This window comes from Triturus cristatus, chromosome 5_2 (assembly GCF_964204655.1).
Source record: "Triturus cristatus chromosome 5_2, aTriCri1.1, whole genome shotgun sequence".
Lineage (NCBI taxonomy): Eukaryota > Metazoa > Chordata > Amphibia > Caudata > Salamandridae > Triturus > Triturus cristatus.
In genome coordinates this window covers 502,403,716-502,428,438 of record NC_140588.1, presented here as the reverse complement: position 1 = coordinate 502,428,438, position 24,723 = coordinate 502,403,716, and the positions used below count along the sequence as shown (strand labels likewise).

General features: G+C 47.9%; 1 protein-coding gene across 2 annotated transcripts in view; it reads left to right on the top strand.

Moving 5' to 3' along the window:
* The window catches only part of AVL9 (AVL9 cell migration associated), a 425,217-nt gene that overhangs the window by 229,595 nt on the left and 170,899 nt on the right, over nt 1-24,723 (top strand). For both annotated transcript variants that reach the window (XM_085607507.1, XM_085607508.1), the window contains exon 4: nt 24,107-24,178. In XM_085607507.1, coding sequence (XP_085463633.1) covers nt 24,107-24,178 — 72 coding nt within the window. The remainder of the gene's footprint in view (nt 1-24,106; nt 24,179-24,723) is intronic.

Here is a 24,723-nt window from a genome sequence, read left to right as displayed (position 1 = left end):
ATTCACTCATTCTGGTCGCTGGAGACCTGAATTGCACTTACGAACCCCTCGCCTCCAAAGACATTCTAGAGGTTGAAGAGGAAGATGCCAGGTGGGGGATACCCTCTCTGACAGTTCCTCCGGTGAAGAGATGGACGCCAGTGATAATCCAACTGAATGCCTTGACTCTGGAATTTGGGCTGAGAGCTGCCAATGGTCGACTTCCTTCCGATCTTCATGCAGCATTTACTTTCAACAGAATCTCCAGCCCATCTCGAATCGATTATATTTTGATCGATCGTAGACTCTGGCGTTATGCAGTGGATTTGGTTATAGCCCCTACCACCGATGGCGACCATAATCCCCTGTGTTTAACACTGAAGAACCCATGGCCCCTCGACCACCCAATCTCTGACCCTTGTCCCACATTGTCTACTAAAGATATTATCCCATCAAACTGCAAAAGATATCTTAAATGGCCTAAAATTGCACTAGACGAGCAAAAACTTACTTCTATAAAAGAAATACTGCTATCAAAAACCGCAGAACTTAGGCAAGTATGTGAGGAATCCGATGGGAGTTCAAGGGCCGGGACCATACATGCAGCTACAGTTGAGTCGATTGGGTCATTTTTTATGGTATCCTCTTCCACCAGTAATTCTAATAAACACAAATCGCCTGGTTCCTGGTTCAATTCGGAGTGTAGATCTAGCAGGAAAAAGCTTGCAACTGCCATCAAAACCAAGGATTGCTGCCTAATTAAATCTGCCAGGTCGGTTTATAGGAAGGCCGTGACTAAAGCCAAGTGCACCTGGGAGTAATCTCACTGGTTGGCTTTGAAAACTGCTAGTCTAGCCAGAGATGGAACTACATTTTGGAATCTTTGTAGATACTCGAGAGGCTCTGACCCCGACGCAATCCTGAACCATATCACAAACCAGGAATGGTTTGTTCACTTTTCGAATCTCTATTCAGGCGAGGACACCCAAAGCTCTAGGGTCTCTCCCTCTACTACTCTGATAGACCCCATTCTGGAGAATTACGATCTTTTTACGGAGGCGGAAGCCTTGACTGCTATTAACAAATTGGTCCCAGTTAAAGCCCCAGGCCCTGATGGCCTCCCTGGTGTTCTGTTCCGACCCTAAACACTGGGCAGTGTATTTTACCATTTTACTTAATGCACTCCTCAAGGGGTTACCTATCCCTGAGTCATGGAAAGGAGCGGAGGTAATACCAATATTTAAGAAGGGCTCCAGGGAGGACCCGGCCAACTACCGACCAATAAGTCTCATTGATGTTAGCCAGAAGGTGGTTGGCAGGGTTCTGTTGGAGCGTATTCTATCTTGGGCCAATGAGAATAGTGTCTTGTCGCATTATCAGGCTGGGTTCAGACCGAACACGAACACGATTGACCAGGTCTTTAGGCTGCTATTGTTACACTGGAAGGTTGTCTTGATCGGTAGGGGCAGCCTCCATCTAGCCTTCATAGATCTGAAGTCCGCCTTCGACCTGGTCCCTCGTGATTGTCTTTGGTCTGTTCTCCAGGAAATGGGTGTTCCACCTCCTGTCCTCGACCTTCTGGTCCGGCTTAATGAGGGCAACTTTGCAAGGGTGAGGTGGGGAACCCAGGCCCAGAGAACTGAAAAGATCCCAGTTAATAGAGGAGTCCGCCAGGGCTGTGTATTGGCGCCCACCCTCTTTTCCCTATTTGTGAACGGAGTGGTGACATTTTTGCAAGATGTACCAGCTGACGCCCCTGCCCTGGCGGGCGAAAAAGTCCCCACTCTCCTCTTTGCGGACGACACCCTCCTGATCTCTAAGACACCAGCAGGGTTACAGAAGCTCCTAGATAGATTTCATTTGTTCTGTACACTGAGAGGTCTGGCTATCAACACAACAAAGACCAAGCTTCTTTCCTTTAAATCGCACAAATCACCCAGCGTCCCCATCATGTTTGATGGAGCCCCCTTAGAATATGTCAAACTATTTGACTATCTCGGAATTATAATCTCCGATAGCCTAAACTGGAGACCCCATATTAACAAGATGCTGCTTAATTACAAACGAGCCACGGGAGCTATTGCCAAAGAACACCGCTCCTCGAGGAGCAAGCCAATCACTCCCGCATTAGTGATCTACCAGGCCAAAGCAGTCGGTTCGGCCCTATATGGAGCCGAATTATGGGGATATGATAATCTCGAAGAAATCACCTTGTCCGAGAATACATTTTTGAGAGATCTAGTCTCATTGCCAAGGGGTACCCCATTGAAACCACTCTTTAGTGATTTGGGCAGGCGCTCGATCAAGGATATCGCAAGGCTACGCCCTTTGCTATTCTGGGCTCGCCTATGGCGTACCCCGGAGCTAGCTAAATATACTGAGGGCCTGAGAGAAATCATGAATACTATAGGCTCTCACAAAATAAGCTGGCTCCGCAACATCAAAAAATCCCTTAATCAGCTTGGCTTAAATGATGCCTGGGAGCATGGAACTCCCGTGAGCAAGGCGGATCTCAAAAGAGCCTACTGGGCTTGGATTGACAATCAGGACCTCAGTAATCCCAAAACAGGCAGGTTAACTGAAGCTTTTTATATTCACAAACAGTCTGTTAGCTTCGAGCCTTACTTTGAATTTGTGCAGAAGCCAAGGGACAGATCATTGTACCTCCAGTTCAGACTCGAGATTCTCCCAACTCGAGAGTTTACTAGCAAATGGAAGCCTCCCCATCAGACCCCTGGCACTTGTTTGAATTGCGTGGAGAAGGTTGAAAGCACAGCCCACATTATGTTTGAATGCCCAGCGTATAAAAACCCGAGAAGAAGATGGTTAGGCCTTGCTTGCCGTCTCCTGGGCATATCAAACTATCGTGTGGCACTACGCATATTACGAACAGACACAAGCTTGATGCTAGTCTGTGCTGTGGCCAAATTTCTGGGGTGGTCTTGGATCATCAGAAGTAAACTCCTCAGCTCTATTACATGATCCTGCACAATGCATTTTTACTGTCTTTTTTAATCCTATTTTAAACTTTTTAACCTTTTTGATATTGGGACTTTTTTTTTTTTTTTTTTTGAAAATTTTATTGAACAATAAGTCAATTACAAGCAAGGGCCTACAACCACCAGGGCCGGCCGCTAGATTCAGACAGGATCATACAGATGTTAAGGCAGTAGTCGACTCCCGGGGCCCAGCCCCGTACATGGCTCCGGATAGTCCTAGGGAAGCAGGATACATAGGTTTAACATAAATAACAAATAAAAACAAAAGGCGAGGCGTAAGGGCAAAAGATGTGGGTCAGGCTACATCCGGGGGACTCTACTTCAGACCTTCAAGTAGCTATCGGGAGAAAGGAGTACTGATAGGTCGGAGGGGGGGTCACGGGAGAGGAACGTCTATATTCGGTTATTCCAGAAGTCGCAAGGAACCATCAAGGGTCAGGGGGACAAAGCAATATCGGTGTCCACTAGGGGGGGAATACAGATATCCCCACGATACGCGTTCCATTGCCCCCAGATTCTACCCCATGCCCCCGGTTTACCACGAGCCACATACACAGTCTTCTCCCTGAACATGCACCAGTCCATGTTCTCCTTCCATACGGACACGGTGGGAGGCCGCTGGGAACCCCAAAGCTGCGCTATATCTCTCTTGGCAATCATGTTCCCCAGGGCCGCCCACCGAGTCTGAGCCGCGTTATAATCATTGGGCTCCCACACATTCAGGACACAGCGACGCACCTCCGGCAGCAGCACAACCCCGGTGACTTGTCCCATGACCACGTGAACCCGGCGCCAGTATTCCGCCACCTCGCGACACTCCCAAAGGATATGGAGAAAGGTGGCTCTGAGTCCACATCCCCGCTTACAGAGCCCGTCTTCAGAAAATCCCATCGAGACCAAACGGGGACCCGTCACATACACCCGGTGGAGAATCTTGAGTTGGACCAGGCGGAGACGGGCTGGAATGGCCACTTCCTTGGGGGACGACAGTGCGGACTGCCAGTCCTCGTCGTCCAGTTCCACCCCATCCCCCGTCCACGCCTCCCGGAGGCGCACCAAGAGGTCAGCCCGATTATTGATAAGTTTTTTATAAATTAATGAGATAGTACTGTCGGGGACATGACCATCGAGTATGCGGTCCTCGAGGGGCGAAGAAGCCGGGATCTTGGTCCCCTCCCCAAAAACAGAGAGCAGGGCGTGCCGAATCTGGGCGTAGCGGAAGAACTCCCTTTCCGTAAGTTCGTATTCGCTCTGGAGCGCCGCGAATGTTTTAACCGCACCCTTAGTCCATAGGTCTCCCACTCTACTAATACCAATCGTGTCCCAACGTTCAAACCCCTTCGTTGTCCAGAGGCTTCCCAGGCGGTCGGAGGCAAACAGAGGAGTGGCACATGTTAATCGCTCACTCCAGCCCAAGGCTACATTGGCCGCCTTCCAGATCCGTACCGCAATCTTAGTAGGGCCCGTAAGGGTCCGTCCAGCCGAGCTGGAGTAAAGTGCCCTGTTATAGTTTCCGCCGGGAAGCAGGAATTTATCCATCTCATACGCCGGATTCAAGCCAGGCGCATACGTGGCATGGTTAATGGCCGATAGCTGTGAGGCCCAATAATACCTGCGAATGTCGGGAAGCGCGATGCCCCCGTCGTACCAGGGGAGAGTAAGCTTTGCCAGAGCGATACGCGCCCGTCCGTCCCACACCAGTCTTCTCTGCAGGCTCTCCACCTCCCGAAAGTAGGACACAGGAATAACATCGAAGGAGTTCTGAAGTGCATAGAGAAATCTGGGAAGGGACATCATTTTAAACAGTGCTGCCCGACCCAGCGGGGACAAGGGCAGCTTACACCACCGAGCCGTGTCCTCCCTCAGACGCCGAAGTGGAAGCAGGAGATTCTGCTCATAGCGAGCCACCGGGTCCATCGAGACGTATATTCCCAAGTATTTAAAGCCGGACAGAGATAATTGGATCGGAAGCCGAGGCGGCAAGAGAGGAGGGTCACCGGAGATAGGATAGACACAGGATTTAGACCAGTTAATCGTTAGACCCGAATTTCTCCCAAAGGAAGTCAGAACATCAAAGAGAACATCAAGCGACTGCCGCGGCGAGGTGAGATACAGGAGAATATCGTCCGCATACAACGAGACCCGATCCTCGAAGCCCGGGGCCCACCGGATCCCTCTGATCGAGGGCTCCCAGCGGAGCCAAGCGGCGAGCGGCTCCAAGGCAAGAGCAAAGAGCAGAGGGGACAACGGGCACCCCTGCCTCGTACCCCTACCGAGAGCGAAGGGCCGAGAGACCCGCCCATTAACTACCACCTGAGCCATTGGTCCCGTGTAAAGAAGCTTCACCCAGCCAAGAAATCCCTCCCCAAAGCCGAATTTGGTCAAGACAGCCCAGAGGAATGGCCACTCGATGGTATCAAAGGCCATCGTGGCGTCTAAAGAAACCAGCACGGCTGGTTCGGAGAGGTACTCCGCCCTGGCGAGGGCGCCGTGAAGACGCCGCAAGTTAAGAGCGGTGTTACGGTGAGGGATGAAGCCGCATTGATCCGGATGAATCAAATCGCAGATGACGCTCAACAAACGATTGGCAAGGACTTTAGCCAGGATTTTAGGCTCTGCATTTAGCAGTGAAATAGGCCTGTAGGAGGCACAGCGATCCCGTGGCTTACCGTCCTTGGGGATCACGACTATCGTAGCCAGACGCTGGTCGTCAGGAAGGGAGCCTGCCTCAAGGGACTCCTGAAACATACGACGGAGGAAGGGCGCGAGTTTATCAGGGCGCAACTTATATAATTCAATAGGCAGCCCGTTGGGACCCATCGCCTTGCCCGAACGAAGGGACCGAATCGCAGTTGCAATTTCATCTACAGACAAGGGGGCGTCCAGCTGCTCACGGTCTTCGGCGGACAGGCCGGGCAAAGCAATATCCCTAAGCAGAAGGCAAGAGTCCTCTTCATCCCTATCAGTCACCGGGGAGTACACGGCCCGGAGGTGGTCAGCGAAACATTCCACAATCTCACCAGGCTCAGTCACAGACACTCCATCCGAGACACACAGCACCGGGACCACACGATTCACTCTCTCCTTCTTATCCAGCCACGCAATCAACTTTCCCGCCTTGTCCCCGGCCTCATACAATCGACCCTGCTGCTCCCTATACATCGTTTTGGCAGCGTCAGTGACAAGAGACCTGTATTCAAACTGTTTCAGGCTGAGGGCATGGAGCCCGTCCGGAGTGACACCCGTCTCCAAGGCCGACTCCAGCCCCGAAATGTCAGTCTCCAACTTCACCACTGCCTCACTCTTGAGCTTCTTAGCCACCACTATCTGGGAGAGGGCGTGTCCGCGGATTACGGTTTTAAAGGCTTCCCACAAGGACATTGCGGACGACACCGACCCCTCGTTTTCAAGGAAGTATTGGTCCATAGCCTTAACCAGGCTGTCGCGAGTCATAGGGTCTCGCAGGTACCACGGGTTAATAGGAGCAATCCGCCCTGCAGACCGCGGCTCGGTGTCAAAGAGCAGCCACAGCGGGGAATGATCGGAAATACCCCGCGCCAGGTGCCTAACCTCTCGAATCCGACCAGTCTGCGCCGCGGGCATAAGGAAATAGTCTAACCTAGAAAGACTCCCATGCGCCCCAGAGTGAAAGGTGTACTGACATTGGGTCGGATGCATTAATCTCCAACTATCCACCAGGCCGAAGGTCTCCAGCAGGCCACCAAGCCATGCCTGGGCAGCGGGGAGGGCCCTGGGTGGGTGACGATCCAGGTCACCCGAAACCACCGAATTAAAGTCCCCGCCCATAAGCAAAAGACCTTCCGGAAGTTCAAGCAGCATTCGACCCAAGTCAGCGAAGGTGGAGTTCTGGAGGCCCGGGGGGACGTAAACTGAGACCAGGGAAAGGGGCTGCCCCTCCCACCTCCCAGTCAGACACACATAGCGCCCTCTGTCATCCGAGATTACCCTAGTGATATCCAACGGAAGTGAGGATCGCAGGAGAATGCCCGCCCCCCTGGAACCAGTTGTGAAACCAGAATGGGCCACGAGGCGGTATCCCCCCCTGTTCATTGCATGACAAACATTGCCAACCAGATGCGTCTCCTGAATAAACACCACATCAGGAGTCAGACGACGCAAATACTGCAGTACTACCCCCCGTTTGATACGATCCCCCAACCCATTGACGTTCCATGACATCAGTCTCAACCCGTCCCCCCCATCCCCTCCAATAGATCAAAGGCCCCCCAGTCAGTAGCACAGTTCCCGAATCCGGATAAAAATCAATACCTCGCTCTACGAACAAAAAACACACAGCAAAACAACCCCTCCCTCCCCCAACCCCCCCCCAAATCCAACTCCCCCCACCCTGCACCCCTGCGGGCCAGAAAACCCCCCCAACTTGCAGTGTGCCTGTCGCCCTACTAACCCCATTCTACGAAAAGACCCCGGAGGAGGAAAGGGACCCGTCCCCGCCCGCCCCCCACACAGGTCCTAGTGAGACAAAATGAACAAAAGAAGTAAAACCCAGCTGAACAATGCAAAATGGCAAAATCAAGGACCAAAAGTCACTCCAAAGGGGACCCGTCACCTTCGGCGCCTGCAGAGGGCCCGGGACGGTCACCTCTGTCCGGCAGCGAGTCCAGCCAGTCACTCACGGCCACAGGAGAGTCAAAAAAGGCAGTCCGATCCTCATGTTCCACTCGGAGTTTTGCAGGGTAGAGCATAGAGTACTTTAGGCCCAGTTCACGGAGACGACGCTTCACCCCCTGGAATCCCATCCGCTGTTTCTGGACAAGTTGGGTAAAGTCCGGATAAAAGTTAATGGATGAGTTCTCATGACGAACCGGGCCGTGGACCCGTGAGGCCTGCAGAATCGCATCTCGGTCTCTATAGTGGAACAGTTTGGCCACGATAGGCCTCGGGGGGGCCCCCGGCCGTGGCCGACCGCCCGGAACTCGATGGGCCCGCTCCACAGCAAAGAACTTACTTAGGCCTGCAGGGGCCAACTGTTGGAGGATGAGGTCCTCGACCAGGAGGGCGACTGTCGGAGGACTCCGGTACGCCTATGACACGGATGTTGTTGCGTCGGGCCCTTCCCTCGAAGTCCTCCAGCCGCCGGGCCATCCGATCGTTGACCGCCTTAATGTCACCAAGCGCGGCCTGCAGGTCCGACACATCCGTACCAAGGGTGGAGGTCCGCACATCGAGAGCCTGAACCCTCTCGTTAGTTTTGGAGAGATCTGCCCGAATTAGGGTGACATCAATTGCCACCGTGTCGATTTTACGGGCCAGGGCCTCGTATTGCGTGGCGATGGTTTCCCTGATGCCGTCAATGGCGCCCATGATGTCCTGCAGGGAAAGCTCCGGAGAGACGGTCGTGCCACCACCGACGGCATCCGGGGGGGGGCCGGTCGCTCCAGGGGACCCTCTGCCCTGAGTGTAGCGGTCCATGTTGTTGGCCTGGACCGGTCCCCCGCGGAGGGAGGCCTTAGTCTTACGCCCCTCGGGGCCCCCCTTGCCCCCCATGTGGTCACGGACACCGAAGGGGACCGCCGATCAAGAGTCGTAGGGGCACCGGCACCGCAGACCAGCGCCTCACCAGAGACCACAATATAGCGGTGCGGGGGGACCCAAGGCAATGGGCACACTAGTGGCAGGTGGAGACAAGGCCTCGCGCAGAGGCCAAGGAAACACCCCGCCACATCAAGTGCATTCGCAGGCCAGCCCCCCGAAGTCCGAAAGTGAAACCGAAAGTGGTAAAGCGGCCACTGGCACCGCACTGCAGCCGCTGTTGTTCAATTACGACACGGCTCCACGGTTCACCTTCGCCCCGGGCACCTCCGTCGGGTGGGTCCCAAAAGTTCGAACAACGACAACTCAGGATTCCCAGGTCCGATTCGAGTTCTGAAAAGAGATACGTGCTCAGCCGGTCTTCATCTGCCAGATTCCATAAACCACATCAGGATATTCTCAGGATATATTCCGAGGAGCAGCAAGGGTCCGGGGAGCCCTGTGCTCACGCGACCATCTTGGATGCGCGCTAGGCTCCTCCCCCTATTGGGACTTTTTAAATCAGCCATTAAGCTATCCGATTGAGAGAATTTCTACAAATACTGTGATTCGTTGTAAATATTGCTCTTTCGATGAATTGTATGTTTTTTTTATGTTTGTATATATATGCTTTTATGATATAACCTTTTATCGAAATAAAGCTTTCTGACTGACTGACTGATAAGCGAGGGTGCTGGTTGAGATAGCTTTGTAAATGATGCAGTTGGTTTTTAAGATGGTGAGGGCCAGGGAGGAAATAGAGTTCCATTAGGATGAGAGTGATGTTATCCTCTTGTAGTCCTGGATGAGATGTGCTGCAACATATAGGATGTCCCCTACAAGAGGTGCCAGTTTGGCATCTGGGTGCCCACGGAGTGGGGCATTACAACCCATCCAGCTACAAAATTACAAGCACTTGAACAGCAGTTCTGATGTTTCTTTCTGGAAGAAATGGTTTTATTTACTTTAGAAGATATAGCTGTATTGGGCTGGCTTTGTTGTTTTAGCAGTGTGTTCCTTGAGGATAAGGTTGGTGTCCAGGGTGAATCCAAGAGACTTGCCATTCGGTGAAAGTTAGGGTTCAAAGCGATAAAAGTCTTTGTGCTTTATCTTGTTTGTTGGTCTTTGCAAATGAAAGGAGTTTGGTTTTAGTTGGGTTGAGCTTCAGGAAGGCACTGGACATCCAGGTGTCCATGATTTGCAAGCAGTGTTTTAGGCGTTAGATGTTCTAAGCAGAGGAGACTTTCAAGCAGACTTGTGTATCATTGGCATATTGATTAATCTCTATATTGTTATCTGCGAGTAGAGAATCAAGCTGCTCCATGTAAATATTGAAAATGACGGGAGACTGTGTGAAGCCCTGGGCTACTCCACAGGTGAAAGGGATACTTTGTGACCTCGATGCGCCCATGTGAACCATCTGATGTCGGTTGGAATGGTAGGAGCAGCACCATCGAAGAACATTTCCAGTGAATCCTATTCAAGACTCTAGGATGTGTATGAGGGTGGGATGGTTGAATGTGTTGAAAGAAGCTGAGAGGTCCATCAATACTAGGAGACAGGGGTCCTCTTCATCTGTGGTAAAGAGGGCATCCTCTATGATGTGTAAGCTAGCGGTATCCATGCTGCAGTGTGATCTGAAGTTAGACTGGTAGTTATGCAAGAGATGGTTAGCACTGATGTGTAGGTGAAAAATGACTTCTTTTTCAATGATCTTGTCGATGACTGGTATGTGAGTTATGGGCCGGTATTTGGTGAGGTCATCTGGGTCTAGTGTAAGTTGTTTTATTTTTTACAAGTTGGAGGATCTGGCCTGTCATGAGAGCTTCTGGGAAGATGCTGTCAGTGAGAGGAACTGACAATAGTCAGTATGGGTAAGAGAGCATCACCAGAGAGATCTGTGGAGAAAGACGATTGTAAGACATCACCTTCGTAAAAGTGGTTTTGAGGAAGTGTAGTATGTCAGCTGGATCTGAGATAGACAGGACTTTGAAGGCTGACTAGTGTGGAAGTCTACAAGAAGTAGTGGGAGTAATAATTGAAGGAGGCTTGATGTCATCGTTGTGCTGTTGTATCTTCTGTATTTTTTCACAGAAGAACCAGTTGATGGCATTGCACTTTTCCATGGAGTGAGGAATAGGTGGGTCTGTCAGTCAGCTGATGCAGTGCTTGATTGTTTTGAACAGCGTTCTGCTGCTGTTGGTGGCTTCCTTGATGGTGTTGGCATAGTACTTTGCTTTGGCTGAAGTGATGAGCTGCCTGTGTGTTGAGTAGAGGAACTTAAGTATCAAGAGGTTCTCAGGAGGTATCTTTTTCTTTACACAAGTCAGATTGAAATTGAAATGAACATTGTGAGCCTAATAGGTCAAGAGTTCTCTATAGGGGATGTTTAATGGAAAGTGTTACTAGCACTAATAGAATGGGCTTCTTTTAACTAACTACATTTTATAATAGGTTGAATCATAGTCACAGAAACCAGAATGAATTGCAGACTAAATAATGAGACTTGAAGCACATCTATCTATGACTTTATTAACAGCGTAGAGTTTAACAGTTTCCCTTTATTGCGTCTCTGAATATCAGTAATATGATGCAATATTATTTTTAATTCTGTCTCCCAGTATGGAAGTGTTTGCTATTTCGTGATGCTACCTCCTCTTGAAAAAAAAGTCAAGCCATTTTTTTATCTTCCTTTGTTTAATGCAGAAAAATTAATCACTGTAGAATGCTGTAGAGGAGGAGGAATTATTGTGTTCTAATTCAAATCTTTGTTACCTGTGTATCTGTCTGTCAAGCTTTGCCACCTTCAGATCAAATCGGTAAATTGTTCCAGTGGTAAACATGGAAACATTCTCTAGGAGGTCTTCCAAACCATGTTACAGTCAATGAGAGGTGGAAAGTTTGGCTCTGATCACCCTCCATATTGCTTCCTCTTCCTCATGCCAGATGCTATACTTTTACCACGGCCAGCCCCTCTTCAAGAATGAGGTCCAATTTGACCTACATAGATGCCAGCTTGATTCATTATGTAATTGATACAGCACTGGAGTCACAGCTTTTTGCACTTGAATTTAATCCTCATTTATACTACACTCATGTTAGCAACACCTTCTACAGTGCTTTCAGGGCGTGAGATACGTAAACATGACATACTTGCAAACTGGACAAAAATCCTGCATTGCAGTGTCCCTCCCTAAAGGGTAAATTGTCTGGAGGAGTGGTTCTTAGCTTTATGACTTTAGGGGACCCCCACTAACTCACTACTGGAACCTGGGGACCCCCTCTGAATCATTAGTGGAATCTATACCCCCCCCCCCCCCGCCCCACCAAGCATTTTCGATCATTTGAACCAAAAACAATACACACAAAAATACAGATATAAGCATTCATTAAACAAATACACAAATGATGAAATATTTTATTTAATTCACACAAAAAAACTTTTTGTTGAGGTTTTATCATTAACATCAACCAATCCTGGTACAAAACATTCAGTACAGTACAGCTGGGCCGCTGCAATCTCAATCCAATTTCATGCAGTGTGTCATGGAATACGCTATTGAACAAAATTAAGAATGAAACATCCGCCCTGGGACTCAACGTGGCATTGCCTCAAAGGAGCGTATCTCACTATCCATGGACCATGACCTAGATGGACATGGTTCAATGTGTATCTCTCAGTTTTCGGACCAATCCTTCCAAATTTTGCCATGTTTTTGTATGCACCCCCTTGCCTTGTACACCGGGCGCTCCAGGCACACACAGTAGTCCATACCCTTTGCCCACCCGTCTTGGGAAGGGGCCTCAGTGTTTTTCCACTCTTTTGCAATATTTTGTTTGGCTGTCAGTAGACACAGCCAGAGCAGCGCCCTTTTACATCGGTTAACCCCCACATCATCCGCGATATGCAGTAAAATAAGTCTTGGCTCTTTGGGGATCCTCCAACCCCTCACAGTCCCCTGAGTCTCCAACATCCCCTCCCTGAAATGTGATACAGCTAGACAGCTCCAGATTGTGTAGTAAGTCCCCTGTGGCATTGTTGCAGAGACAATCGGCACCATTCTAAATATCTGTGTTTTCGTGAAGTATGTGCGGTGTAATAATTCATGTTCTATAAGGCGGAACTGAGAGGCTACCACTGCTTCCCTAGGAGCGGCATTGCCTCTCAAGCGGCCCCATGTCCCAAAATCACGCCTCCTTCAGTTTTGCCAGTGGATCCGGCTGATGACATAGCAGTGTCTGATAGAGGACAGACAGTTTGTAGACTTTAATATCTGGGAGTAAGATTTTAACCTCCTGAGGTGAGTATGTCGGAATTTTGGCTTCTGTTGGTAAGTATGGTGTAAGCGCATGCCAAAGCTAGAGGTAGTGAAAAAGCTGGGTGCGGTGCTTGTGATATTCTTCCTGCAGCTCTGTAAAAGACTTAATAGACCTGTTTTTAATCACATCTACCAGTATCATTATGCCTATGGCATCCCATTAGGCTAAGCAGCGGAGTGCAGACACCTGGTGGAGTCTGGTCCCTCTCCACAGGGGGTCTCCAGCGCGACTCGGTTTGCCTAGTCTGTGGCTTTTGTAGCTACTTTCCAAGTGGGCAGCACCACTTGAGTGAAAACGGGTAGGGACAGCGGTATGTCTCTGCTGTGTAGCAAATGTGGGAGGCAGAAAGGACCCATTGCCCGCCCCTCCACTACGTTGGCTGTGTCCCAGAACCCCTCAAAACACAAGTCATAAAGCACCAGGAGATGTGCAGCTCTATAGTATGACATCAGCTCCGGGGTGGGTATGCTACCCTCTAAGGTAGGCCTGCAGCTTTTTGGGAGGGGGTGCTATTTGCAGCATCCCCCACTCCACAAGAGTTCTTTTAGGAGTACATTGGCCCTGGCAAAGAAGCCCCTTTCTACGGGGAAGGGAACATTTTGAGGTTGGTATCAAAGTCTCAGGAGTGAAACAATTTTAAAGATGTCCAATTGGTCAAGCAGGGATAATGGGAGTGAGGTCCAAAACTTAACGTCTCTGGCCAGTCCCACCAGCAAGAGTGAAGGTTGGCCTCGCACGCCAAGGCTCTGTTCTCATTGAGAAACACCCAGTCGGAAGCACCCGGAGCTCCAGGGCCCATGACATAACCGCTGGGCACTGGAGAACTTTGCCTTATTTATGCGAAGGGCTGAGTAGATCACAAATGCGTGCAGTATTTGCGGAGCTTGGGGGCCTGACTCAGCAGTGTTATCAAGGAACAGCAAGACATTGTCCATGTACATGTAAATTCTGTCACTGACCACCGAGGACCGCTGAAAATCGCCAAATGGTGCGTCCACTCTCACCCAAGCCGCCAAAGGCTCTATCGCCAAGGCAAAAAGCAAGCAAGCAAGGGAGGGAGCAGCACCCCTGCTTGGTGCCCTCTACATGTTGAACCAGTGGGACATGGTGCTGCCGAACTGTATCCTTGCGTGGAGGTGAGTATATAGCAGTCTGGTATAACTAATGAATTTAGGCTCAAATTGTAGGTGTGTTAGTAGTGTGAAGACATTGTGCAAGTCCACAGAGCCAAATGCTTTTTAAAAATCCACCATTAGCAAAGCTTGACAACCCGGTAGATTAGCACTCAACTCAGTGGCATTATTGACCCTCTTAATTTTATGTTGTGTAGCCCGACGGGGCATAAACCCAGACTGATTGGGATGAACAAGCTTTCTGATCACCCCGACAACCTTTTGTCCAGCATCCTTGCCCACACCATAACCTCTGTATTCTGCAGTGATATTGGCCTGTACTCCTCGCATCGTGTACCAGGCAGACCCGGCTTTGCGATCACCACCATGTCTGCCGCTCTGTGTTCTCTGGACAACATACCCACCTTCAGGACCTCTAGAAAGGTCTACCGCAGGAGTGGATCCGTTTGAGGCTACATGAGCTTCCAGAATTCCACCGGAAACCCGTTGGGCCCCGGCATTTTGCCCAGTTTGAGCTGCATGGTGGCCTCCCCGAATTTCTCAAGGGTAGTATCTTCCTCTAGAAGGTCCCTGTCTGCAGAGTCCAAGGGAGTCACCGGAAGGTTTGCAATAAACTGTTTCAGGTCTGTACGCTTCCCTTCCTGATCAGGGCTGTAGTAGAGCTGTTGATAGTATGCAGCGAAGGCTCATGCAATGTCTACGCTGCCAGTTGCAAGTCTTGGTCATTTACAATATAGGATCTCCTGCGGTGTGGGTGTACGTAGCCATTGTACTGTTTTACTGGCATTATCCTCCCCATTGATATATCCAGCTTCGCATAGCCACCCATGCTTCTCGGGTCTTCCTGTCTCAGAAGTGCCTTGGTGTGTAAGGAGTCTCATACAATCAAGTTCTCGTCCTTGGCTATATATTGCCATTTTGGCTCGACTATGCAGGACTCCAAGCCAGATACCTTTTGTTGGGTCAGCCTCCTCTGGCTTTGGTTGTACCTAATAATCTCTCCTCTCAGGGTGGCCTTCAAAGCCTTGCAGAGGACCCCTGGGGAGTACAGTGACCCTCAATTTTCCTTCACATGTCTCTTACCCATTTGCTGACAGGCCTCATGAAACTTCCCATCCTGCAGACACCAGCGACTCATGTACCACCCTGCAGCAGGCCTATCTGGCCCCAACGCGTGGTCAAGCAATACTGGTGAATGGTCAGACCATCCCCTCGCCAAGATTTGGATGGTTTTAGTATCTTGTTTAGGGATAGTCAAATAGTTATGACAGAAAAAGAATCTATGTGTGTTAATAAAGAAGGTGTGTCAGCTCTGCATTGGGTGATGCGCCCGCCACATATTATGCAAAAATGTGGCGCGTATTGTCGGATGTGCACCTGCTGTAGCCGTAATGGAGGGGTGGTCCAAGTCAGGGTCACTACCCCATTAAGATCCCCACCCAGGACCCATGGGCCGCTGGAAGCTTTAGAAGGAGGCAGCTCAGTGTCTTTACATACTCTGACGTTAGGGAAGGAGAGGACGTATACACAGATTAGGGATAGCGGAGGCCCCTGTAGAGTGCCAGTCACTGCCACATAGCACCCTAAATTGTTATGCCACACCCTGAACACCACTAGGTGGATGTGCCTTTGGATTAGAATGGCAAATCCCCTTGAGCCGTGATGAAACCCCAAGTGGAACCCCTAAAAATAAACCTGTATGCCAGGTGGGACAATCATTGCCCCTTAGATGTGTCTCCTGTAGCAGGAGTATATCTGGATTGGTTTTATGTGCCACCTTCAGAACCGCCCCTTGTTTAATTTTGTCTAGAAGACCATAACGTTCCACAAAAGGACACTAGGCCTTTCTGCGAAGGAGGTTTGCTCTGGATCAGTCATTTGTCCAGGGTAGTAATAGCATGATGGACTGTCCTTGTGATCTGCTTGCGTACTTTATATGTGACGGCAAGTTAAGTGTTGGTGAGTGTACTGGAACTCGGTCAGAACAAAGATCCTGCCCAACGCCCATCCCATGCTTCAACAACTAGAATTACTTGTTATGATGCAACTAGGGACAGTAGCCAACTGGGCTAGCCTGAGATGTACATCTCCCCTAACGTGCATCTCTCCTCCCAAACATGCCCCAACCCCCCCCCTATGAACTCCAAAAAATGCAAAGCCATAAATGAAAACAGCCCGGGACTTGGATTACCAGGCATCCCGAGTACTATCACACATTCCCTTAAGAAGTGGTTGGACACCGGTCAGTACTCATTAGGACATGTCACGCCGGAGGCTCCTGGGAGTATAATAGAGGGCTTGATGTTGCCATAATCATGTGTTAGCGCTGTCTCTGTCTTGGAGGGCAACCACTCCACCGGGAAACCCTCCTGACCAAGCGAGCGAGCCCTGCGCTCTCGTCATCGATTTGTGTGTCATGGAGCTGTGTTCCATTCTCCTGGAAGTCCTCCATCCCCGCCACCCTTTTGGCCTCCCCTCCCTCGGCTCCCCTGCTGGGAGTGGGCCAAAGCCACGCAGGTTGGACTTTTTTGGATGTTTATGACTTTAGGTTTTTGTTCTACCTCTTGGAAGGATCGCCGCTGCTGTAATCCAATAGATCATCACTAGGGAGGACTGAAAGGTAAGAACCCTGGCCCTACGTGCCACCAGGAGGATGACATTGCAAACAACGTGGCTTAGTACTTGGACAATGAAAGGGTGAGGCAGGGAACCCACAGGAGGTTTCGCAATGAGGGCCCTGTGTGCCCTTTCTGTTACAAAGCAGGATGATGCCTCAGAGGCCTGTACCCAGCTCTTCAGCCAGTCTGAAATAAATTTGGTCGGCACAGCCCCCTCAATTCCCTACTGAACACCCACAATCCATAAGTTGTTACGCCGTGACCTTGCCTCAGCGTCTTCTCCTCTGGCTTCCTGATGACTAACCATTCATTGCAAAGAGGCAATTCGGGACACTTGATTTAACTGCGTCATCGATTAAGGATACTCTGCCCTCCACTTCTATGACTCTGTCTACTATATTCTGCAGGTCTTGCCGAATCAACGAGAGGTCTACTGTCAGTACTCCAAGTTTGCTTTCCATGGTTTCATTAAGGTCCTGAATAGCTTGTAGGATAGAGGTAGTTTGGAGCCCCTCCCACAGCATCGGATTAGTCTGCTGACGCTGTGTGTTTAGTTCACTTGTTTATCTTTTGCTGCGCCATGGAGGCAGAGGGTTTGCCTCATGCCATAGTGGGGAAGGGTTGATTTGCTGGAATAAGCGTCAAGTGTGTGTGTTGTGGGTCGAGAGTGTCGAGCTCCGCCTAAGGTCATAACAATAGTGCTGTCCCATGTATGAGTCTGTGTGGTAAATCTCACCAGAAAGGACTGCTCCCCTCTCTAAATAGTTGCTACTTTTTAAAGTACCCTTTTAGTCCCTGCCAGTGCAGTGGCTTCCTCTTTTGTTGAAGGTCCGCTGCAGGGGGGTGCCCGAGCACAGCCCAGGTCCCACCCCAATATGTCACTGCGCCAGGGGGAGGAGGTGGGGGCAAATGCCATCCGGAGACTAGATTGTGGCTCGTTTCTTGAGTGCCTTGCACACACTGGGCCAGGCTGCGGGTGCCATGCTGCTCGATTGTGCCGCCGACGAACCAAGATTGCCCCACTGGGAGTAATGAGGTAGAATAGGCGCCGTGCAAAATAGGCAGATCATGTGCAACTGGGGGTGTTGAAACTCAGGAGCGCCTGTACTGGTGCTGCGGTAGGAAGGCTAGTATTTGCAGACTCATATCAGTAAAACTTTCACCCTTCCAGGCAGTCAGTGGGGTTCCCTGTCAGTCGTGATGCCATGGATTGTAGAGTCCATGCATCAAACTAGTATTGTGAGCCTTCCAATGAGCCTCCGTCAGCTCAGGAAGTCATACCTCTCCCACAGTGGCTGCTGTGTGCCCTGGACACTGCCCTGTGCTGCACCAAGAGCTGCCCCCCCCCCTTGCTCCACCTAGAATATCAGCAGGAATATATGCAATCCCAGATGAGCGGGGCTACGGCCAAAGTCCTCAGCATACCCATTGCAAGCGCCTAACATCCCGATGTATCAGGGGTGGTGTTTACAACAGGAGGTCAGCAACGGGAAGTCTGCAGCAGGCCAGGCATTCTCCCCCAGCCCGCTGCCATCTCATCAGGCCCGCATTATTAAGTTTAGTCCATTCAACACTTCGACAGTTCAGTCAGATGAGGAGGGCCACACCCAGCAATGGCTGCCCCGAAACGAGACTAAGCCCCTCGGCTCTAGCCGCGATCCCCAACGGGCTAATTAATTTTTCTGATACAAGGCACCCATGGGGAGATGACTGGGGGTGTCCTTTTACTTCCCCTCTGGTGAGAAGCCTTCCGGAGTGCGCCTTTGATCTACTGCCACCCGCCACCCAGCGTCACTCCCATCCTCTGGTGAGCAGGCCCTTTTGCTCCATGCATGTTCTCTAGCGGGACCCCCAGCGAGTGTCACCGCGTCCTGAGGATCGAATCGGGTGGGTTAGCCTCCGGGGTTTAGCAGTATAAGACAGATTTTGTGCGTGGTGGCGCATAACTCTCTTACGGAGTGGTCACCATAGTTTGGGCTCCCAAGCCAAGCCCCCTCGTTTTATATGGGGTATATATGTTTCAGTGGTTTGAACCGCATCCGGAGGACAACCACGGTTCCAGTTAGTGTTACCCGCTTTGACCTATGCTAGGTTATGGCACAATCGTCTCTTGCACCCTCCGGTATTGGGACCTTTTACACATGGTCCATACCTGGCACCCAGCTCCCTCGTGCACACAGCTTATCCGCTAGATTGCACTCGCCATATCCAATTCTTTGCACGGGATACACCGCAGTTTTAGGTTTCTACAACCCTGCCATTGTTACTAATTCTTCACCACGCGTCATAGTGATAAGTTCTGACATCCATAGTAGGCACTCGCCTCTCCGTGGTTGTGACGCCATCCCACGCTAGACTCCGTTCGCTGGGTTCCTCTGACCCTCCAGCCGATCTGGTTACTCCACCGGCTCCTTGATCTCACCATTCTTCCATACCGTCACACAGCCCTGAAGAGTCACGGGACATTTCCCGTTTTGTGTCGGCTGGTCTTTTCTTTGTTTTTTTGCATTATTAAACCTTTCAACTAATCTACTGGTGTCGACCAATTGAATACGAGACATTCTACTAGTATTTCTTATCCTCATCACGTGTGCCCGGGACTTTTGCTTAACCATTGGGGTAGGTTCCCACGACCCACACATCCACAGGGGTTACAGGGTATTTCCCCCGACCTGGCACCACCGTACTTACTTCTCTCACTCAACACATTCTGCATATCCGCTTGAGCGCCAAGCTTCCTGTCTTACTAAAAACCCTACATCCAGACAATGGTTTGAACACTGACCAAGTAGGGTCCCACAAGTTTAGTATACACTAAGTTTACCTGTGCTCACCCTCTTGTAGCTTAACTATGAGCAGTCAGGCTAAACTAAGGAGGTAATGTGTAAAGTATCTGTGCACAAACACACACAGTAACGCAGTAAAAACACCACAAAAGTACTCCACACCAGTGTTGGAAAAATAGCCAATCTTTATCTGAGTAAAACAAGACCAAACAACAAAAATCCAACATACACAAGTCCAGATAATGAAGTTCTCAAAATTAAATGCACTTATAGCGCTTTGAAATACAATAGCTCCGGTCAAGGCCATCTCAACGTACTTGAGGGGGACGAATCCACAAGTTCAGGCCGACTGCAATGGAGAACAGGCCGGCTGTTAATATTGTTGTGTAGACATGCAAAATCATTTTGCTCATGTTGCTTTGGTTCGGGTGCAAACTCCACAAAGGACGGAAAAGATGCAAAAAATGTGTTAAAATTGTTAGAATGCACACCATCATATCTATTTGTTCACTGTCAATATTAAATGTGTGCTATCCTGGAAAGCGCTCCATCCATGCGTGTGGAGTACATCTGGAACACTGGAGTTTCATTTGCAGGTTATAGTTTATTGTAATTCAACATATCGAGAAAGGTCACTGCTGTATTTTAATTAGGTGTTATATTATTATTCGGGATTCTGTGGCTTATTAGCTGCACATACCCACATTGGTTTTGGTATGGAGCGTATGGGTTTAAACTTAGGCATTTCAAATTTTGATATTTTTTCATCTTGAACATAAGTGGATTGTGAGTTGGAGAGAGCATGTCTTTGGTAGTGTTTCTTCTATGTTGACACGAGACGTTGGATCATGTGATTTGGGTATGCACGTGACACTTGTAATAAAGATTAGACACACCTGGGATAGTATTTAGCTCGGTACGCATGGATGGTCTAAACGCGGTGTCTTGCATTATGTAGTGAAGTTACCCCTGAGGAAGGGAAAAAATTGCACGAAATGCATTGGGTCAAGAACTCATCACGTTGGATTATACATAATCTTGAACCTCTGCGTGTCATAGGAGTAAAACCTGTAGGGTACTTGTTTAACTGCAATAAAACATAGAATTATGAAAATACTAAATCATGGATGAACCTGGAATTACTTTGTAATAAAATGGACTGAAATCTGAATGAAGTTGTTTGAACTTTATTGGACGATTCCTATATACATGCTGTGCATCCTGGATTTGGCGCCTGACTAGGTCCCAAGTGTTTTCAGATGTACTCTATGCGCATGGACGGAGTGCGTTCCAGGATAGCACACATTTTATTATTGACTGGACCATCAAAAAAACTGTGAACAAATAGATATGAAGGTGTGCATCCTAACATTTCGAATGCATAGGTTGTTGAACATGCCAGGGGGCATGGCAGTTTAAAGCTGCACACACAGGCTCTGCAGTGGCAGGCCTGAGACAGGGTTGAAGGGCTACTCATGTGGGTGGCATAATCAGTGCTGCAGACCCACTAGTAACATTTGAATTGTAGGCCTTGGGCACATGTAATGCACTGTACTAGGGACTTACCAGTAAATCAAATATGCCAATCATTGAGAAACCAAATGCCATTACATTTTAGACACAGAGCACATGCACTTTAGCTCTGATCAGAAGTGGTAGTGTGTCCAGAGTCCTAACACCAGCAAAAACTAAGTCAAAAGCAGAGGAGGAAGAAGGCAAAACGTTTGGGGTAACCCCACAAAAAGGGCACTTCCAACTCCCTCCTACAATGTTTATCTTGAAGGAAAGGGGGGAGCTTTTTTAAATTCAATTGAGGCCACTCATCATCTATATTTTGTCTTGTTGAAATTACTTAATTTTTAGCCATATATTTTACATTTTGTTTCTTTTTATGTATATATACACTTTATTAGTCTGTTAATATTATTTAATTTTTGATGGATTCTCAGCCCCCTGAGTAGGCTTTGCGGATCCCCAAGGGTCCTAGGACCACAGGTTAAGAACCACTGGTCCGCACACTGCTGTGATTAGGCCATAGGGGAAATGGCAATACTTGGAGCTTGAATGACCTCTTTTAGCAGTGCTCCATTGATAGACTTTATGGACAAGGCATACTTGCTGTTGTGCACATGGTGACTTGTTTTGCAATTTGGGTGGGTGGATATCCTTGAAGTCTTTCTGAGCCGGAATGTCCTGCTGAGAAGGAGTCAAGTGGAAGCAGAGTGCCTTCAGGTCTGTGTTGTGAAGGGGGAGGTAGCGTACAAGAATAGTGCAGCCCTAAACAAATGTGAACTTTCTACGCAGGCTCCATTGTACTTTCACTTTCCTCATCTAAAGCTGCAGTATGTACTTGCATGTTTCTGTCCAATTTTTATTTCCCCATTGAGGTTCCTTCATGTTCTCTGAACCCAGTTATTTGTTTCAATCTCAGGACACAAGCTGGAGCTGGATGTTCAGCTTAGACACCCTCCTAACCTTTAATTAATTTCTCCATAGAGGCTACAACTTGTGTTATTTTGAATAGCTTCCACTTGTGCATTTTTTATTCCATTAAAACTTTTCAGGCACGTTATCTATGGGATTTGGTTTTACACGTGCGCTCTCCACTCATGTGTTCTTTTAAAAGTTGTATTCTTTGAAGTAAGATTTTGACCTGTAACATTTTTGTTCCTTTATTGACAAGTGAGCAAAGTGCTGTGCAGCCAGTTATCTGCATAGGTGAATCCATGCCCGAGGAGCTGCCAGGGCTGAGTTCTTATAGGTTACTTGTCTTATTCCAAGCTCTGGTGAACGAAAACGCAGCCAAAGAAGGACCTGGTGCTGTGATCAGTGTCCTGGGATGTGGTCTGTCAGCACGTCATCGTATCATGTGCCAGAAAGGGACGCTGCTATTGTGCTGCGATGCTGTGGTGTTGAACACACAGAGTATACAGAGGTGTACAACTTCTTCGGAATATCGTACTTTACAATCTTGGTAGAGCCTAGGAAACTGCAGGAGTGCAGCTTTTTCTGAGTCTGGTTTGCCACCCTTAATCCACAATCGAGTAAACTACATGTGACCTGCATGCTGAGGGATTTCTATACCCTCCATTGATATCATTGTCCAGTGTATAAATCTTCTAACATTGACAACATAGGACTGTTCAGTTGGCCTGTTGTCTATTTACGCCTGACAACCAAAGGTAATTTTTCATTGTAGTGTTGCACAGTTGTTTGGCAATGTATGCCTAACTGTGAAATGTGACTTTTCAGTGTGCTATAGTAAAGTAGCTGGTCATTGTGTGTTCCCATATGCATACTTTTGGACTGTTCTAGGTTTCTGGAAGATATTCCATTACACCTGGAAGAATTTACTGTGTCGGGAAGTAGTTCTGTTTTTGTTGAGTTTTTATCAATTAAACCACAGTTAGATACTTCTAGAAGTGATCTGACCCAGCACCTATCCTTATAGGATTTATAAACTCTATCACACCTCATTGACAGTCTGCTTTCTAGTATTTCTGTACTGCCCTTGAACAGAGCCTCTGTTTTGAGAGTATGGGTCCCTTGTTGCCAAATTGTACGAGTTAAAATCTTCTAACTAATATTGATTTGACAATAGCCCTGGCTTTACAAATTATCACATCCAATTGAAAAGACACTTCAAAATCACTTTTATTGCCTGGTGGAATTTACTATGTGATCATCACAGGCTAGATAGAGCCAATGCTACTACATTTCCCTTACTTATTAAAGGAGATCTGTACTGGCTTCCTCTAACTTCATGCCTATCCAGAACTGTTGCCCCTGCTGGACCTCAATCCCCCTAGTCTGCAAGGGGGCAAAAAACTTAATTCTGTATTTAAAGGAAATATGTAGAAATCCTGTGGAATTCCAAACAGATTCTTAGAATTACTGGAAAATTATAAAAACATGTGAAGATAACACGCTGTCATAAATTCACAGTCTTATACACAGTTGTTTTTTTCAATTTTAACTGAAATTTTACTTCATGTCCATCGAATGTAGAACGAGGATTAATTGTTTTAAAATTCTATTAATGATTTTTATTAGGATGTCTCTGTGCTGTAAAACATGTTGCTTGGTGTAATGGTTTTTCCAAAGACCGAGCACTTGAATAAAATTGAATTGAAGGTTACCAAGATAAAACCGCTAGACCTGTGTGCCCCGCTTTGGACCCCCCATGAGTAGTCACTATCTTGATTGGTTAATCTGGTAATAATAGATGATTGTTAACTATGTTATTTAAACCTTGTTCTTAATATTCGTCGTGTTTTTTTTCTCCCTTTCTTTTTCTTTTTCTTTTTCTTTTCTTCTCTTTTCTTTTTCTTCTTTCATCTCCATTCTTAATCTTTTATTTTTTTGGAAAATGCTACCATTTTTTTTATCAGTATTGTTCTTTCGACTGTAGGCCTAAAGTTTCCTCTTGCTATTTATTCTTAGTTGTTAATCCTTGTTAGATACAATATTTCACAGTTTTATATATTATGCTTACATAATGCTTGAGCAGATGTATATTTGTTTTACAAATTCATTCTATAAACCATCTCTAACAAAAAGCTTCTAGCTTAGGCAATGGGGCTCCTGTGCCAGCTTTGCTGACTGTATGTGTGGTATAGCAAATTCTTATTGGTAACAATCGCTGATGACCACTGAATGTTTACACCATTGAAGATAAAAGTAATCAGATTACAAAACATTTTTTTCTTTGATTCTAGGCTTTGAAAGTGCGTCTGGCCGATGTTACTCGAGAAACTGTGCAAAAAAGTGTCTGTGTTTTAAGTCACCTGGTAAGAGAGCAGATTTTGTATTTATACAATTCTTTTTTCAGGAATTTTAATGTGTGCATAGTTTCTTAAAATTATCGGATATATTTAGATGTCTAAATTTCAAGTATCTTTATTAAATGAGTAACCCAGTTCTGTAAAAACAAAACAATCCGGGTTTAGTTTATTAAAAAAGAAAGTTTCATGTAGCTTTGCTATTTTTTTGATGCTGTCCTGGCACATTAAAAACCCACTTAGAAACATATTGGTCTCCTCATTCAGTTTGTTCTTATACTGTAGCAATTCGACTCAGCATATTATCGCAAGTCAGGCTCTCTCTCTCCCTGTTTGTGTGTTGGTCTTGGTCTCTCTCACACACAGACATGCATGCATGCACACTTTTATTTTTATATAAACCTGAGCAGGAACCCTTCTGACTTATCCTAATTTTTCAAACCTACATGTACTAGTTTTTGTTCAACTTATAGGGGTGCTTATAGAATACAAACTTATCCACAAGGGGCAGCGGGGAGCTTTACATCACACAAGTGTTAGGTGGTTATTCCTGT